This window comes from Macrobrachium rosenbergii, chromosome 52, assembly GCF_040412425.1.
Source record: "Macrobrachium rosenbergii isolate ZJJX-2024 chromosome 52, ASM4041242v1, whole genome shotgun sequence".
Taxonomy (NCBI): domain Eukaryota; kingdom Metazoa; phylum Arthropoda; class Malacostraca; order Decapoda; family Palaemonidae; genus Macrobrachium; species Macrobrachium rosenbergii.
Window position 1 is genome coordinate 24,728,867 of NC_089792.1, and position 19,997 is coordinate 24,748,863.

Below are 19,997 nucleotides of genomic sequence, written 5' to 3' on the forward strand. Positions count from 1 at the left end.
GTCTGCTTTTTTCCTTTCTGTCCAATAATTAAAATAAACTTTATATTTAGACTAACTATACTACAATGTAATTAGCAAAGTCTGAATTCTTACGTATGGCACACTGTCTATCAAAACTAAGCACAACCAATATGGTGCATTGGATATTATCCTTCAAGGTTATGTGGATGACACATATCCTAAAGTACCACTCATGGAGAAAAAAAAAAATGTATCAAAACTTGAGCAGCAGGAAACCTCCAGAACAAAGAATTGAGCCAAGGCATATTAATAATACCTACACTTAAAACTGTTTTTAGCCACTCATCCATTATCAAGGATGAAATACACAAAAATATAATATATAAGAAGTATTTACATGTGTAATAAATATGTAATATCTATATATATATATTTATACATCAATATATACACAACATGCCTCAAATACACAACTGAAAAGTTATGTGCCAAATTACTCCAATTTTCAACTATACTCCAATGATTTTTAATACTAAACTGGAAGATATAGTACAGTATAAGAATTTAAATTGAAGTGTCTCTCTTATAATGATCCTGGACATGTAAAAATGCAATCACTTACTGAGCAAATAGACAGGAACACCAAAGCTGTATGGCTAAAACAAAAATTTGCTTATTTAATTGATGCAAGCATAAAATTTCAAATATATTTCTGTAGCCAGAACATCATTCAATGCAACTTATATCAAGCAAGCTCCTATGCATAATTCTGAGTATTCTTGTGCTAACCAAAACTTTAACTTTTATACACTAATTATTGTATACATTGGGACACAATCCTGCATTATCCTTAACAATAGCTAGTTTCTCTTTATTTCCTTTAATTTTTTTAAACCCTAGTTTATTATCTTGTCTCCACTTGGATTCTGCAACAGGAAGCTCCCAACAAACCCTACAAAGGTCACACATTCACAGTAATAAAATATCTATTTTGTACAAAATATTTCATATAGACTTTAAAACACAGACCCAAGAACTCAGATATACCTACTTATGAAAAAAAAGGTAACACCCTGAAATAAAAAGCAACGCCAGGAAAATGGTATCTACCTCCAATTCTGTGGCTATTTCAATGGGAAAACAATTAGATCTAAATTTCAGAATGGAATTCCATCTGAGATACACAATATTTGCATTGCATATTTAAGGATATCAAAGCCAGAGCGTCTATGATGGTAACTGTGATGTCCAAAGTACATTATTATTGATTTATGCAGACAACACAGTCACTTTTATAGGTAATTTAACACCATGCAGTATACAATACAGTGAAGAGAAATTTTGCATTACTGGCATTCTCATTTACCTTTCCCGTAATATTGTTCTCCTGAGAAGGCTGAAGAGTAAACAAAATTCCTGACACATATGAATGATCTTATATTGTTATGCATAGTTATAGCTCAATCATAACTGCTTAATGCATTAAAATTTCTTAAACTTGGATGGAAAAAACCATAAATTTTAAATTCCCCTAAAAAAGTTCACATAAAAAAAATCTCAACACATGCATAGTCATACTTTTACAGCTGGTGGTTGGTGATCTGAATAAGAATAATAAGATGACTACCTGTACCTGAAATTGATTCAAAACTAAATTATCTTCCCAAAATGGATGATAATTTGGAATGTTACTTTACAGTGGAATAATGATAATTTTTCACAGGCAGAAACAATATAAAATGTATAGCTGTTTAACCCTTAAACGCCAACTGGACGTATCGTAAGTCGACTAAATTGTCGGGTGACGAGTGGATATACCGTACGTCGACTACAAAAAATTTCAACCTTCGGTCAACTTTGACTCGATCGAAATGGTCGAAAACGCAATTGTAAGCTAAAACTCTTACATTCCAGTAATATTCAATCATTTACCTTCATTTTGCAACAAATTGAAGTCTAGCATTCAATATTTCGATTTATGGTGAATTTTGAAAAAACTTTTTATTTCCATCCGCAATGGGGTAACTCTGCCGAACATCTCAGAAATTCTTTCGTCACTTTGTCAAGTAATGTTTGCACCGTTTTATATTATTCGTTACAAAGTTTTATATATGAAAATGTACACAATTTCATGTGGAATACAACAAAAAATAAATCATGGTTGTAGCTTTTATCATATTGAAATACTTTCATATAAATCACGATAAGTGCCAAAATTTCAACCTTCGGTCAACTTTAACTCGACCGAAATGGTCGAAAAACGCAATTGTAAGCCAAAACTCTTACATTTTAGTAATATTCAATCATTTACCTTCATTTTGCAACTAATTGGAAGTCTCTAGCACAATATTTCGATTTTGGTGAATTTTTTAAAAAACTTTTTCCTTTCGTCCGCGCGGTAACTCAGCTGAACATCTCTGAAATTCTTTCGTCACTTTGTCGTAATGTTTGCACTGTTTTATATTAGTGTTACATAAAGTTTTATATATGAAAATGTGTGCAATTTCATGTAGAATACAACAAAAAATAACTCGTGGTTGAAGCTATTATCAGTTTTGTAATATTTTCATATCACGATAAATAGAAAAAATTCTACCTTCGGTCAACTTTAACTCGAAGGAAATGGTCGAAAACTGCAATTGTAAGCTAAAACACTTATAGTCTAGTAATATTCAATCAATTACCTTCATTTTGCAACAAACGGGAAGTCTCTAGCACAATATTTATTTATGGTTAATTTTTGAAAAAATTTTTTACGTATATGCGTTCAGAATTCATGCATCATTTGTGATAATATTTTCTCTGTGTTGCTTTGATCGTTTTGCAATTTGTTATATACCAAATTCATCGCAATTTAGTGTATAATACAAAGAAAAAAAATAACTCAGCTTTAACCGTTTTGCTCACAGCATGATTTGTATATAATTATATATGAACATTTTTTTCGCGCTGTCATATATTTCAATATTTATATATGATATTTTTTTAATTTCTGATGGTTGCATACTAAACTTCAGGCAATGACAAAAAAGAGCCAAAATGAACTCTTAATCTTAAAAACAAGCGTGCTGTGATTTTTGGAAAAAAAAAAAAAAAAAAAAAAAAAAATAATAATTTCGCTTTAGGAATGGTTCCCGACGCGCTTTTGACATATGACAGACACTTTTGTAAATAAGAGGCTCGGCGTTTAAGAGTTAACAAGATTGCAATAAGCTTTAATGGCATTTGCAGAGCAAAGTAAATCTTCAGATGTACAATTGAAAAAATTATAAGGAAAAGATTAAAAATAAAATGCAAATAATGCAGCAGCAGCAGCCAAAGGGGTGCTGCAAAGGACCTTTAATACACCTGTGAGATAAACATTCACATTTCCTGCTACTGCCATAATTAATTATGAACACTATCATTATTATAAGGAATGTATAGTTATTCTTGCTAATTCCTCCAAAACTTCCCTTCATTTTGTCAAAAAAGATTTTGGATGGCTAAAAGCCAGAAACAATATTTGTCAAGTGTCTTATGAAGTGAAGTAGTAAATTATTTTTAAAATCCTTCCTGGATAATTCTTAGGGTAGCATGAGTAACTGGCAAAGAATGATCTGAATGAATGAATTGAAATTTAAGCCAATCACTGAGACACTTTAGCCATTCAGTCCTCAAGACTATGAAATGAAGGAGTTTGGGTGGTTGGAAAACAAGAAAGTGAGCCAGAAAAGAGATGAGATGAATATGGCTTAAAGATGAAACTGGGAAATCCCACAGCTGCACTAAGCAAATAATAGTTGGAAAGGCTGGAAGAAAAGAAGTAGGAATGGATGTAGGGTTAAAGGCTATAAAGTGGGCACAGCTATGGGCTAAAGGGATGCTGCAATAATACTTTAGCAATGCCTTCAGTGCACTGAAAGAGGTGAACTTCCTACTGCAAGGAGTGGATTTGTCCATATGACTGTAATTAGCCTAGAAGGACTTGTGTTATTAATCATCAACCAAAGAAGACCATGTAAGAGCAGTATGTAAATGAGAGTGAGTTTTTAGCACAGCACAGAATCTCAAGGACAATATTAAGGAATAAAATCCTTGGCTGGAATGCAGGGTATGTCATCCGATAGAGTCACTGAAGATTTATGAACTCTGAAACATTCTGATGAATTAAAAAGGAAAAAAACTCATCACAATGTTTTTCAAAAAGTTATCAACATAAGAACCATCTACACTGAACTTACACCCCAAATTTTGTAGTAAGGTGTCCTCATTGGGTTCTAAAAATGTGATTTGGATCTTGCAAACCTAATTTACTATATTAATAACGTGTTCCAGGCTTGCCTGCAGCAGGAGACCATTCTAATAAACCATCAAGATCTATGACCTAACACTATCACAACACCTTTTCTATTTACTTTACTGCATCTTGTCAAGCACGCACAAATTATATCTACAATATTTCATCATCATCAACAATCTTTATAACAAGAACAACTAATATGGAGGGTAGGTACTATACGTTAGTTTTTTTAATAGTACAATACCATGCAAAGTTTATTTTACATTTTACAGTAAAGTACTGTATCACTGCTGTATTGTTACCGATCTTATTAACTGCTGCTTATATAAAAATTAGTTTTTTAAAATCAATGTTATCATAAGGTACTTCCTGCTAAAGACAATAGACAATACAGCAGATTCCAGTATATATGGAGGCTTAGGACCTATTATCCATGTGCATGGATAATAGTATAATAAAATAGTGGGAAATTGCTCTTTGGCAGCCATGTATCATACATAAAAACTTGACATAATGAATTGGCCAGCCCTGTGAGAGCTAAATAAATTAGCTCAGTGGTCTGGTTAAACTACTTAACAAAAAAATAATAATAATAAATGGGTTCCCAAAGGAACATTACTTCTTACAGACTGACATTCCCAGCACTCTAGGCAAAGTCAAGTTATTTGTATCTTCCATTAAGCCATCAGCTGCAGAACCTTCTGCCTGTTCCTTTGAGCTCTTCCTGCAAGCTGCCCAGCTTATTTAACTTGATGTTCCAATTTTTGTCTAATTGAAGATCACATCCTTAAGGTCAGCCATGGGAATCACAAATGACTAGGTAATATAATAAAAGTCCTTCAGAAAAATAGTAATTTCACATGGGAATAACCATTGGTTTTCAGACCTAAGTGGTTACAAATGTATGTTTGAATGACTGAATCCTGGGGACCTAGGAATTCCCTTCCACAATCACCATATTCTTTGGAAACTTGAATTTTAAGTCAATGGCCCATGGGCTTTTTCCATATGAATAGCGTTCATCTTCTCAATAATAATAAATGATGAGATGAGAATTTCACAATCTATCCTGATTACTGGGGAAAAAAATAGATACCAAGAATTTGGTTTAAAACTCCAGTAATGTTTTTCATTTCACTACAAATACTGTTTTGTGAGAACGGAGGTCTTCATAAGAAGCATATTTTTATACTGAATTCAAATTGAGCAAATAAGAATATACACATTTCAAGCCCTAACAACTCCTGCTATCATACCAGCAATGGATATAAATCAATTGCTCCTTGATGCATAATGGAAACTAAATAACTGTCTTACCATACTGATAATAATATTAACAGTTGAAAGTTCTTGATCTACAACCAACTGGTAATTGGTCAGAGGGGAAATGCCAAGAAGATCCAGAATTGCAAACTTCATCCTTCTTACAAGTAGTGAAAGCTTTAACAATGGAGAATAATATTGCACATAGTTTTGTAAGGGACTGTTCATGGAGCTTGCAAGGATTTTTGAAAACAAATGGGTTTATCAAGCAAAAAGGCCTCTTTAGTAGAGTTCATAAGCCTAAAACAAGAACTATGTGAGGAATTCCAAAAATATTTCTATAAAAAAATGTGCCCAAAATGGTAAAAAAAAAAAATCCTTTAGATATATGCAGATGCTTCTAGATCCTGCTCAAGACACAAATGCCAAGTCTTCTATAGTATATACTAAAATATGGAAACCCCAAAAAATGCTGAGCAATAGGTTTAAATGGTACACCTTCACAAGAATAGCCAAACTTATGAGAAAACTGAGACTAAGGAATATATTCTTTTAATGTTTCCTGGTAATCTAGGTGTAACTGTCCCTCACAGTACCAAACCAGTCCAGGAATATGGAAAGCTCAAAATCAACTTTCACATCAGCAAATGTATCATCACTACAAACCATGAGAACAAAAGTCCAAGATCTATGCAAAATTCAAAATATCTAATCTCACAGCAGCAAATCCAACCTCACAAATCAGTGACCCCATAAACTATCAAAGACAACTACCACTGAAATGAAACAGTCAGTTACTAGGACTCTTTCAACAGATTACAAACCACACTTCATCTGTGAGTTACAAAAATTGTATCCAGGAAACTCAGATTAGTTATTTACTAACTTAATAGTTGCTACAATTGTTAGTTACAGAGAGAACACCTTAGACAAATGGCTTTAGAGGAATCAAATTTAATTCTCAACTAACAGTATCTCCATGACCATCACCATGACTCACTGCATCTCTATTGCAAAAAATTAAGCAAGTTCTTGAAGGAAGAGTTAACTATTCAAGTTGTTGAATACAAAGTAATAATTTCTTCCCTTGCCTTGTCTGTTACATGAATTATGTCATATCTATTCCTTCATAAACTGGCTGACTGAGCTATACCTCTATTACATTTGCCTCACTGCACTGTAGCTGGAAGAACTGTCCAAGTGGCATTTATATTCATTAACATAAGCTACAGTTCATTTGCTATCATAATGCAATTATTTTTAACTGTATAATCACCAACAGCACACTCCTATCTGTCAAATCTGATTCATTGGTCAACTGCATAACTAAATTATTCTCTATAACAGATATCTTTATGCAATACTAGCTGAGGAAAAAAAAAAGAGCGAGCTAAAATGACAGCAAGCAAGGAAAAATCCAGCGTGACATTACTGAAAAGGAGGCAGTTAATAAACCAAGTGATCAAAAGGGCTGCTAATCAAAAAATCTGAACAAGTAGGCTAGAGGGTGTTGTAAATTATTGAGAGGAAAAGGAATTCAACTTTAGCTCAAAATTTACCAAAATAATACCTACATGAAATCCATTTTGCAGTATACAGGAGAACAGTCATGGGCAGTCATCATCAACTAACAAACTTGGTTTAAATACAACCTTGTAAAATGAAAGTACCCCAAACTGCAAAGTAACATTCCTAACAGGTATGCATTGTCAGTAATAGCCAAGAGGAAGAAATAGCTTTAGGTAAAAAATACCTTACTTTGATTCAAATTTAATCATCTGAACAGTTTTCTCTAAAATGAGTCAAAGGAGATTGTTCTGAATCTTCTATATTTCTTGACCTTACTTCCCTAGCAGTTACTTAGATTCATCATTCCAATCTGTACCATCATCCCACACCTCCACTAGAAGAGCAAAAAATTCAACCTCACCACAACCCTAAGCTCTCAGCTCTCACATGGTTGGCCTGAAAGTTTTACTTTCAAAAAGGAATTATTTTACTATACTTAGGAAGACACAAATTTTTTTAGTTCATTTCCTATCTTTGTCCTGCCAAGAGACTAAAAGAGGCCCCTTACACTACATTGTTACTACTTCTGACAATCTAAAAACACACTTCATTGTTACTACTTCTGACAATCTAAAAACATTAGCAAGACATGGCAAACTATGGTATATATGCTTGGGAGCTGTATCAACACTAACAAACCCTTCATGAATTTTTGCCAAGTAACAGCTATACATATATCTACTCATGTAAACACACACACACACACACACACACACACACTGTTAAATTTGTGTGTGTACACACACACATAACACCTCACACATCCTAATTTACACACAAGTCAGATGTAAATGAGATACATATAACGTGAAGAAATGAAGGCGGAGTTCTATTCATTCAAAATTTCTATATTATTGCTAAAACAGCCATGATGCAGAAGTACAGTGCTATTCTTTCAAGATTTTTTTTTTTTTTTGCTAAAATAGCCACGATGCACATGCAGCAACTGACACCAACAAATACCTCCATAGAGCAGTTAAAATAAACAACTGTCCTAAAATAGGGCTCACATTATGATAACTGCAATGATTAGTAGAGGTATGAACTCTTAAAAAAACATGGTCTGCTAAACAGCCCCATTATGTGTAACCAATTACCAGAATTAATATTCAAGTGATTTATAATGGGCATGTGGACCTGGATGCTACTGCTTTGTTGTAAGTGCAATTGAACAATTGTTCCACTGCCTTTGACTAGGTACAATGGCAATAGTAAAAGCAATAGGTTTGGAAATTATTAGGAACACAAATACTGTCCTAAACAAAGGTTTTTTCATAGCAAACAGTATCATGGACAAAAATTTAACATGAATACTTTTCAGAGAATATAAGTAATTTTACAACTGTTATTAACCATACAGCTTTTGACAATATATTAAGACATCTAGCTATTATAAAAACATCAGGATCTATACATGTGGCTTCAAATCTACTTTACAATGTGACATTCCATAATATGCTACACATCTTTTTTGGGACACTACTGGCTTTTTGGAAATTCCCTTTGCATTCAATGACTGAAATGAAAATTGTAACAAAGTGAAGATTTCACATAATTAACTTTCAGTAAGACTACATTTAATCTGATTTAAAATCTTGATTGGACCAGAAAGTAAATTAAATACCATGTAACAAGTTCAACAATGTGATCTCTTACCAAATATATTAATTTGCTACCACAAGTACTAAGTAATTATGAAACAAATAAAAAAGAATTAGCATGAGGTTTTGTTGTCTGCCTTGTATTATACTCACATTATACACATGCCATGTACACAATATTGGATACCTAGACCAAAATTTCAAAACACCTTCAGTTACATGCAAGGAACAAGGGATATTCAAACATACCCTTTTCAACTGCATCAGAAGCAAAATCTAGCAACAACAGGAACCTACAACAAGGTTTTGCAGCATTCCTTCAGCCCTAGCTTTATTGCTTTCTGCCTTCATTATTTTTTTTTGTTCCTGTAGTGTTCTTCCTGCCTAGCTGTCCATCTTGTTTATCTTTACCTTAATCTAATTTTCCCTTTTCGTTTAAGAATAAATCCTTTGGCATGCTCCACAAGTCTAAACTGCTTAATATAATAATAATAATAACAGACGAGTGGAGTGCCTCAGAAAGCTTGACGACATACATGGGGATCCTCCAAGTTTTGCTTTATTATGAGGAATCCTGTTAATGACACTGGGAGGAAGCCAACCATATCATTGACAGAATTAAAGTCAATGTATATGTTGTGCACCTTCCCAAGACTGTGGTCAACTACAACATTGGCCCCATCTACAGCAATGTAAAAATAATGGAAAATGCCCTGGTAAATCTAAAACATTCTTATAAATGCCTATGTCCACACTCTCTCCTACTGCTTTTCCTGGAGTGCCTCCTCTGAAGAACTTGAGCACAGTGCCTAGTTTACTGTCAGTCGCAAGGGTGACAAGGACCTTAAAACTGTTATACAGAGGATATATGACTACTGACAAGAAGGATGGGGCAGCCCTTGAAAACATCTGGGTTCATGTAACCCCTACTGAAGTAGATGCAATAGTTGATCTTATGATCTTGTAAAGAACAGCCCCGCCATCATCAGCAATCCCATCGAGAAAGGATGCCAACATTCCTATGTCGGTATGACCACAACTTGCCTCTCCAAGATGATCGCTGTCCACCTACATGAAAGGGTGGTATTCAAATGCTGCATGAGGGAACACAGCAGTGCCCACCCCCCAACTCCAAAAGACTGTAATAACCACCACAATCCTCAGTGGTGACAAGAACCACCACTACCTCTACACGCGGTCCTCACCATTCTTCAGTGGGAACCCACACTCAGCATTACCCAGGAGACCCTCCTTGTTCCAACCACCATCAGAACAAGGCACAACCCAATACAATGCAACAGCTGCCCTCCTCCTCAAGCAGCAAGCCTAGCAAGCAGAAACCACCCCAAGGGCCAGCCAATCAACATCTCAGTTGCTCAGCCAAACTCAGCCACCAGGAGAGCTACTCGGCCATGACATCCAATCAGAAAAAAAACCTGTGTTTTCGGTATAAATACACCATGTATGTACCACTGGTGCCATTCACCCTTTGTAAATGGTAGAGTGGACTACTTCAGGTTAACCCCTTGTGGATGGGTAACATACATATATGTTTAATATAGCTTTGTGGTGAAGTCCTGGTAACATACATAAATAGGCAGTCCCCGGTTACTGATGAGGGTTCCTTTCCTGACAGCGTGATGGTAACCGAAAACCGCTGATAATCGAAAATCGGCAATAATAGCGCGATCCCCGGTTATCAGCGCCGATAACCAGGGATCAGCGCCAATAACTGGAGATCTGGGCATAATTTTGTTGCCAAAAATCCAGTTATTGTCGTTACTAGATAAGTGCTGTAAAACTGGATCGCCAGTAACCTAGACCACCGATAACCAGGGACTGCCTGTACGGTCAAGATTTCGCGCCATTCAGTTTGAACGAATTTTGCAGGAAAAATATTTAGATCACTTCCTTGGGACATAATTAACTTATGGCAACTCACACAGCCAGTCTCTAGTAGCGGATAGAGAGATATCAGTCTGACTTGAGATGTTATAGGAGAATGTACTGCAGCTCGCGAACCCAGGGCATCTCATAAATATTTTACAAAAAATATACCCAGAATTTGTTACTGATTTTAGTTCTTATGTTATGATGATGTGTGAGCTGTAATTATAATTTTACAAAATAAGATAAAGAAAAAACATGAGGCCCTACTTTTGAAATGGTTGGAAATACTAACTTTCAACTTCCAAAGGAAGGTACAAAAATTTTTTAGGATTTTTTTTCTTATACCATGTGCAAATGCATATATTCCTCTTTCCATTGATTTTTTTTTAAATTGGCCATCCTTAAATTTAGCCCAGTCCAGGGGTGTGCTTAATATATCTTTAGCCTGGACTGTGAAGGTTAATAAATGAACTTCAGTCAACTGCTTTATGATTTAACTGCTGAAATGAAAAACTTAAGCACGAAGTTGAGATGGTGCTGTATAAGCTCAGCAGCATATAAACAGCAATTCTTTTCAATGAAGTCTGTCTTGAAGAGGGTCTTCTTCCAATAATAATAATAATAATAATAATAATAATAATAAAAAACATCTTCATTAACTCATAGTAAAGCCATATCTCTATGCACTCACAGTGCTCACCAAAAGAATTCAGCACACAACAAAGCTTTCTAAAATGACATCTTTTCCCAACAAAGACAAATTGTTTATCATCATCATTATAATTATTACTGGATAGCTTTATGAAATTGTTACCTTACACGGATTTGTTTCAAAAGGGCTTGTTCTTAATAAAATCTATTTTTGTAAAAGCTACAGTTCTTTAAAAAATTGACAACTGAATAAGCTGTCAATGATGAAGATTCTGATGAATTTCTCTGCTGTGTACAGTAGTTCAAGCTTTCTGTATGCATCATAATGTGTACGGGATACTCTTACTTTATAGTAGTTTAGTAATACCTTTTTACTTCAACCAGACTGTTGCTGACTTTTATCTTACTGACCTTGCAATTTCTGCTTCACAAGTGTTTGCAAAATAAATGAAAATTTCAAACTGTTGTTTGGCCTGTCTTTCCTTCTCAACAGGGTTGTCCACCTCTCACTCCTCATAAGGTAGTTGGGATGCACATACGCCAGGTGATGCCTTGTAACCACTGTCCTTAACTCTCTGGCTGTGCCACAGTCCCTGATTCATGTTACAGTCTTGAGTTCAAGTTCTGCTATTGCTTGAAGGTACACAAGCACAATTTCTGCTCATTTTTTTTAATACACTTAGTTTTTTGTTGTTTTTAGTTGTAAGTTATGAATATATATACATTCAAACCTTTCTTTCTGGCCAAGCAAATGAATGTTTCTTATCATGAGGATAAATTTATGCCTATTTAACAAAACATTTAATTTTCTAAAACCAACTTCAATTTTTTTAAACAGATCCACTGCTTTTACATATCCACTTTCAAGTGTCGCACAAAGCATTGCTTGAGCAACAAAAGTACCGCAACCAAAAAGCTGTAAGCAAAAGTGTGGGTAAACAATAAAGCAGCAAGAAACAGTAATGGGTAATTTTCTGAACAAGAAGGATTCTGCAGCCAGTGGCTGTAATCAGGCTTACAGGTAAATGTACATGCAGCTGGACAGAAGAAATCCAAGACTAAAAGTGAAAAAGTGATTATGTGGCTGAAGACAGTATGCATAGACTCTTCCTTGCAAGGAAAACTAAAAAGAATGGCAAGAAGCACAAGCACTGCAATTAAGTGGTGAAGCATGATCTCTGCTGACAACAGGAGTGAGCGGTGTAGGGAAAGCAGTGCAGGGCCAGAAGCAAGCCTGTGGTTGCTCATGGAACCCTGGAGAGTATGCAGGAGACACGAGCCTAAGCAAGGGACAGAGGGGTCAGCAGCAGTGAGACTGTGGCAAAAAAGTAATTGGCAGCAGGAGGCAACAGGAAACAATAAGGTTTCAGATGCTGATATTGCTCAGCCAGACAACAAACTGATGCCATGGGCAAAGAGAAGAGTGTAGCTGAATAGGGAAACCTTAGCTGAAAACCTCAAAAATCCCAGAGGAGTGCTAGGGAGGTGCAAGATGACTGCGTAACCTCTGCTCACACCCATAAGAAGGATAAAGGATACCAAATGTATCCAGACATTGATATGGCTATGATAAGGTAACAAACTGAACCCAAGGGTAAAGAGAAGAGTGGCTGCATAGGGAAGCATCAGCTAAAAACCTCACAGATCCCACAGGAGTGCCAGTGAATTGTAAGATGATTGCATAACCTCTACTTACATCAATAAGAATGAAGCACTTACTGGCATCTGCAAGTAGCTCTAAAAGCCACTTCATGAGAAGGAAAGAAAAACAAGAAAGGATATGGCAATAAGCAAAACAAGCACTTCTTTCCTAACCTTCACAATGGGTAAAGGGCAGGCCTTCAACCAAACAAATACTGTCCTTCTGAATTAGTGGGTAATGCAGGAGTAGCTGGAGTAAGTGGCCAACAAAAACACTCAAGACAGCAGAACAGTAAGGTACCAAAAAAACTCTATGCACTCCAGCACCACCATTACAATGATCAACTGACAAGAGAGAACCAAAGGAAACTACAATATGACAGATACGCTTCCTCATCAATGATACTTAGATAATCTGCCAGAGTAAGGTTTCAAAGAATCTGAGAACAATCCTTAAAAAAAAAAAAAAAACTGTGAGCCAAAAAAGTCCTTGGTAAAAGTTATTTTACTTCAAGTCTTTTGCAATTCTGACATTTAGAAGAACAATGTTTACCCAACATACCACTACACCATGTAACAGCAAGCCATAAAAGGGCAAAAACAACACTGTAATATAAAATGCAAGATGTGGTAAATTTTGTCTATAGGGCAAGAAAAAATTCAAAAATATGAAATATCTGTACATTGTACTGTCATTTTGAAAACAAATGCCTCAGAATAAGAAATATAACAAGCCAACTGGTCGCCAAACAAGGACTTTCAAGAATACAGCATTAATGAACTCATTAAGAGCTTACACAGTAAAATACAAAATGACTGGTCAGGAACTTGAAAACCAAAATGCTACTACAGTTAGTCAAGCGTACTTGGTCAAAAGAGGTGTAGAGAGGGTTAAGCAGTGATGCCAAATGTGTTTTCCTCATTTAGCACATTGGCAAACACATGTAATTATAACTGAGGGCAGTATTGTACCATATATACTTGCGTATCATGTGACTTTTGAAGACCTAATTTTGAAGCTAATTTTAAGGGGGTCGCATCATACACGATATATAAAATTAACGTATGTAATATTCACGTATCAAGTTTCACATTTTAAAATAAAAAAATATAACGTATACAATATGAATCTTTTCCATGGATCTTTTAAAAAGTTAGGCTTTACTTCACTATTGTATTATAAAATACAAACATAGCGATCATGCACCATTTGCATTGTTTAGTTTTGTCCCATCTGCCATACATGTTAAAACAACGGTAAAATGTTGTTTTAGTTACAGTTATAGTTACAGTTGAATTTGATGACATATTGAAGTTCAGGGGAATTTCATCCATGTTGCCGATGCACGATAATTTATAGTCATTAGCAGCATGAACATTGTTTGTTTTCTCAGCTTCAGCTACAACTTGCAGCTTAAATTTAGCAGTATATTTCCTTGCCGTTCTTTTCTCCATAGCGAATACGGGTATACACTACTGTAATGTAAAAATATATATATCAGTCATATTCTGATTAATGTCATTTGTAACACACAGTAATTACTATCGTGCAGCGGTTGGAATGCAAACAAAACAGCTGTTGTTATCCGATTCAGTTGTTCATAGCAAAACAACTGTTTCTCGTTCGGTTGTTTATGGCTGTACGTGTTTACGCAACGAGTATTGAGTTACTAACGACACTTTTATCATTCTATTTTACTTTTTTAACTTATTTAACTAGAAGATGGGATAAAGGGATGGAGAAAACAGGTTAGTCTGCTGTAATTTGGCCTCTCAAAAAAGGGCCTCACATGATACGCGAGATAGCACATTACACAAGTATGTATGGTAATTAATATATTGCTAGAATAGCATATAAAAAGATTAATTAAGAAAATGTGATACCTCTTTCCTCACCTCATGTTCTGCCAAATCTACGTTTACCCTAAGGGGATGGTCAGGAGAAAACAATTATGGTTTTAAAAGATCAGTATCTCTGAGTCAATCATTTTCAATTAGTCACAAACACAATGAGCCATACAATTAATGAAAATGTAAATTATGTGAAAAAACATTACAAAATTATGAATGACATGATGTATACAGTAAACCCCCCGTATTCGCGTTCTCATGGTTCGCGGACTCACGCATTCGCGGGTTTCTCTGTGGAACATATCTAGCCATCATTCGTGGAAAATTTGCCCATTCGCAGTATTTTTCACTGAGAAATATTCACTAATTACTGTATTTTTATATAATTTTCATGAATAAATACACTTTTTGTGATAAAACTATTAAAATACTCAAGTATAAGCATTTTTACAGGGTTTTTCTTGGTTTAAGCTATCACAATGGGCAGTTCTAAGTGTTTTTAGAGTGGTTTTAAGCATTTGCGGATTTGACCTATTCGCGGGGGTGTGTGGGACGCATCCCCCGCGAATACAGGGGGTTCACTGTAATAGAGTGTTAACTAGAATTAGTTAATATCTAAACTGATTTAATTTCCAGTCACATACTTCATATATGATAATAACTTATTGCTTAGAAAAGACATCTTAACTCTAAACTCTGCTGTTTATAAGGAAAAGAAAACCAGGAAATACCACAGAGGATTACAACAGGTTAAAGTCGAAAGAAAGGGTATTCACAATCCACAAGTTACCTTAGAGAAACAGGAACATGTCAACAGTGTAGGTGACTGGGGGGACCCCTTTTTGACTGACTTCATTGGTTTATCTGTAGCTAACCAGGTCTTGCTAGTCAGACACAAGACACTTATACTTAAAACAGTAAGAAAAGTCATGCTTGTGAAGTAAGTCAGTAAAAAGTGCTTACAGAAACTTCTAAAGGTACTTCCATTCCAGTAAAGAAAATGGCCAGTGCTGTTCACAAAGATAAATCAGCTTTCACTAAAAATTTATTAGTGTCTTTAATATTTATACCCACTTCAAGGACTAATGGCAACTTTCCCGACAAACATTTTCTTTGTTTTAACATGTCATTATAAGCCCTTTGTTTTGTTTCCAATAACTTACAAACTTCTTCCAATGATTTTGTTACTGCCAGGTCATCTATACTTAGCAGATTTCATTACTATCATAAATAATAGTAGTAAATACCTATTTTTTAATTATACCTAATTTAAAAGTAACTGTTGGAGGTCAAAGAGATGCAACTCATTGCTGATGTTTGTTGTAATGACAAGTTTTCTTTCTTTGCTACTGTGGTGTAGCCCCTAAATAAATTAATGTTCTGCACCATAGTCATACTGTCCTGTCTTTTCCTTTTCACTTTAAATTTTTTCCATACTTCCCATACTTCCCCCTTATGGGGGGGGGCACTTGCACAATACTTTCACTATTGTACTACATATGGTACAAAATTATTTTTATAACATCCCTTTGGCCTCCATGTTGCACTGCTGTCTTCATTTTTCAAACTGGCCATCCAGCTTCTTCACTTTGTATTGCTCCAATTTTAATTCTTTTAAGAAATGGACAGAGGAAAAGGAAGAAGGGGAGAGAAGAAACAGAGAGGAAATGAGAAGGAAAAACAAACTAGCTCAACATGTAACAAAAGATAACTGCTTTGATCCAGTTTTCTTGGTGCAGCTTGAGTATAGTCTTTTACTGTTTTACATTCAACCCATAAAAGGTAAAATCTAACATAACATTAACGATGACCACAATGATCCATTTTCATGCACCGAAAAAAATATTGACATGAGAGATGACAATTGGAATACGTAGACAATACAAATCTTTTGTCCCAGCTGTTTTCATGTGTTTATCAAATTTTTGCAGTAATATAGCATACCGCTATAGTGAGGTAAAAATTATTCTCACTTTTGTGACAATTTCATCATTACACAGTACCGCAGACTTTCTCTTTTTTTTTGTGTATGGCTCAAATTTATACTTATTTTCAATAACAAACACGTTATGCCAAGCCTTTTTCAGACATCAATCTTGACACATTGATCTGGTTAATCTATACTGTATAAATAATAATAATGAGTTTTTCATGGCAATATGTTGGAGGATGTAAATTCCCTCTCAAACAAGTAATTTCAAAATTTATTTGATTTATATTTTTAGAAGCATAAATTAGTCAATATTACTGCATAAATTTGTTTTATATTCTTGCATAAATTTGTTTTATAAATCACGACTTCATGAATACCATGGTGTGACAGCATTGTAGAAGTGAGCTAGCGAGTTGGATACTGATATAAAGAAAAATAACAAACAACACCTTGAAGCAGATGAATACTCTCACCTAAAGACCAGATGAAAATTGAGGAATGTTTTGGTGAAGAGAGGTAGATCATGTCCCATATCAGCAATGTAACCGAAACACAACTTACAGTATTGGTTAAGAGTAAACTTTCCAATGACTGCGTTATGATATACTACATGGTTTATACAGAATAATGGGCAGATGCTGCATGAGATTAACAGAGCTGTTAAAATAGAGTACAAGATATACTTAAAACTTCATGAGCCCAGGAGCTCCAGTCTAGTGACTGCAAATCTGATAAGGTGTTCCTCTAATTTCAAATGCTGAGACTTGTACACATCTTAACAGAGAGAGATGCATTGCAGAGGCAGCTCTTTAAATCAACAAAACCTCATGATATTCCATTTTGATCTCAATCATAAGTCTACAACTGTACTTCGTTAGTTATAACTGTAGGAGTAAATGTCAACTTTACCTATGAAAAACTTCATCTTTATCTATGAAAATGATTTAAGTAACATAAAATTAACTAACAAGAAATAAGAACTTGTTAAATGGCATTTAATATAGCTATTCAGTCATGCAATTTATGAAAATAACCATAAGTTCATTTATGTTACAGAGAATACTTTACACTCACAAAAAGAGAGAATAAAATAATGAGCATCAGCTAAAGCTCTTATGGAATAAATTCTTCTTTTTAAATAAATTAGGTACGACTGTTTAATACTACTTCTCTACTCCCATTTGACGGTGAATCTATAGACATTGGCAATAACCCTCGTAAAGCCATACGGGACCCAAGGCCTCGGACTGCAACAATTGGACTGGCTGAAGCTGATGCAGGACCCAGGCGGTATGTTCGAAGAGGCACTGGACTTGGACATGCAGAAACAGATTCAGAAGGGGGGAATGTATTTGTTGCTAAAACAGGGCTAACAGACAATGTCCATTGGGTGGGTGCTTGACTATCTGCCTGCTGCCAACTTTCAATATAAAGATTTGTGTCTACTGATGTAGATGGGCCCATGACTCTTCGTTGCTCTGTAACAGAGAAAAATAACATTACTCCAGCACTTTATAAGTACAGTATACTATACTATTTCTTACAAAATCCTACAACATTCACTGCAGGTATAAAAAGCCAATTAAAAGCTTTAAATTTTCTCAATAGTTTTTGTTCCTTACAACTGGTTCAACCTTGGGTAAAACAGAAATATGGTAACAATATTTATTCTTCCTTCCCAATTAATGTAAAGTTTATCAGACTTATCACTTCGTGTGCAAAACCTCACTTTACTGAAGTTAGACCACTAAGGAAGTACACTTGGATTAACTAGTCATTATGTACATAATTCTTACTTGTTCCTTTATGCTAAAAAATGAACTAAGTTTTCTTGCACTAAAAATAATAAAACTACTCAAACCAGTAAAACAAAACTTGTCCCGCTCATAAGGTACAGTGCTGTTAGAATCCACTTCCATTTTACAAACTTATCCACTATTATAAAATCAAGAGATAAAAAGATCCAAGAAGCTATAAGTGGTTGACATCTACCTGTACCAAATAATAAGCTATTTTTACCTTTAAAGCAATTATTACTGCAATCTAATGAAACCCTGAGTAACACTGACTAATCTCAAACATATTTATGCTTAAAATTATTACTATTATTTCAAAAGACCTTCTCTCAAACAAACTTTATTGAACAAAATGGCCATCTAGATGCTGTTGAATTTGTATTGTAGCTTCTCAGTCTCTTGAATGAGTTTCTTTGTAGCAGCAAGTAAATTATACATCTGCTGTCCAAAGTTCATTTATTCCTTGACTTTCTGTTAGAGCTTTCTACCATTTTTGAAAAGTGAATGCTGGGGGTACAAAGTTTGGGGGGAGGCACTCTTCCTATTGGCTGGGAGTGGAATGACTCACCCAGGAGAGTCTGGCTGACCAACATAGGTGCCAACTGGCTGGTGAACTGAATACAGAATTTAGGCCAAAAGCCAAGCACTGGGACATATGAGGTCATTCAGCGCTGAAACGGAAATTGATAGTAACAGTTTGAAAGGTGTAACAGGAATAAAACCTCAGAGTTGCACTATGAATCGGTTGCTACTAGAGGGTTGAGGAAAGTAAGATGGAAGAAAGAGAATATGAGAGGAGGTACATTAAAAGGAACAAAATGGGTTGCAGCTAGGGGCCGAAGGCATGCTGCAAAGAACCTTAAGCAATGCCTACAGTGCACCACATGAGGTGCACTAACAACACTACCTATGGAGGTTGATTGGCTGGTGCAAGGTCCTGGGAGTTCTAATCTTAGGGCACGCTGCCTGAAGTAACAGGCGGCTGAATTGTTATCCCAGGGGCGCACCTTGCTGTTCTCCTGACAGTGGTAGGGAGAAGGGTATCCCGGGTCACGTTCAGCAACAGTTTCCAGCGGAGGATAGCAAGGGCCTATTTATATCGAAGGTGGTGATGGTCGTTGTCGCAATACAACTTATGAAAAAAAGACAAACAAGAGACCATCCGTTGATGGTCCAAGCCATAATTGCTTATGTTAGGAAAAAGAAACCTACCACCATGAACCACTTTAAGAGAGTTAAATCTCTCGCAGTGGCATACATCCAATTAAAAATGGAACAAGGAAAGTTAAAAGAAGTTTGAAGGCCAAGTAAGAAGAGAACAAATAAAATAGATGAAGCCCCTTTACATGTGTCCTCAGCTGAAGTAAATACAATGCTGCTACATACAGTATCCAACCTTTACAAGTTTACTGACATTGCATCAGCTGATTTATTTCGAAGATACGAAAAACTGTTTCATTACAATTTTAACACATTTATAACTTTACAATATATATTCTAAATATGGTACAGTAATAATTGTTACCTGGTCTGGTTTATCTGGGCTGTGTACCTCTTGA

At 35.3% G+C, this 19,997-nt stretch overlaps 1 protein-coding gene across 2 annotated transcripts in view; it reads right to left on the bottom strand.

Annotated features, from left to right (window-relative positions):
- Window positions 1–14,499: 14,499 nt before the first annotated feature.
- Window positions 14,500–19,997, bottom strand: part of wgn (wengen) — a 109,677-nt gene continuing 104,179 nt past the window's right edge. Inside the window, exon 4 of one of the 2 annotated variants that reach the window (XM_067095979.1) lies at window positions 14,500–18,120. In XM_067095979.1, the coding sequence (XP_066952080.1) occupies window positions 17,786–18,120 (335 nt within the window). In that variant the 3' untranslated portion in view covers window positions 14,500–17,785. The remainder of the gene's footprint in view (window positions 18,121–19,997) is intronic. The other variant, XM_067095980.1, reaches the window with a different exon arrangement.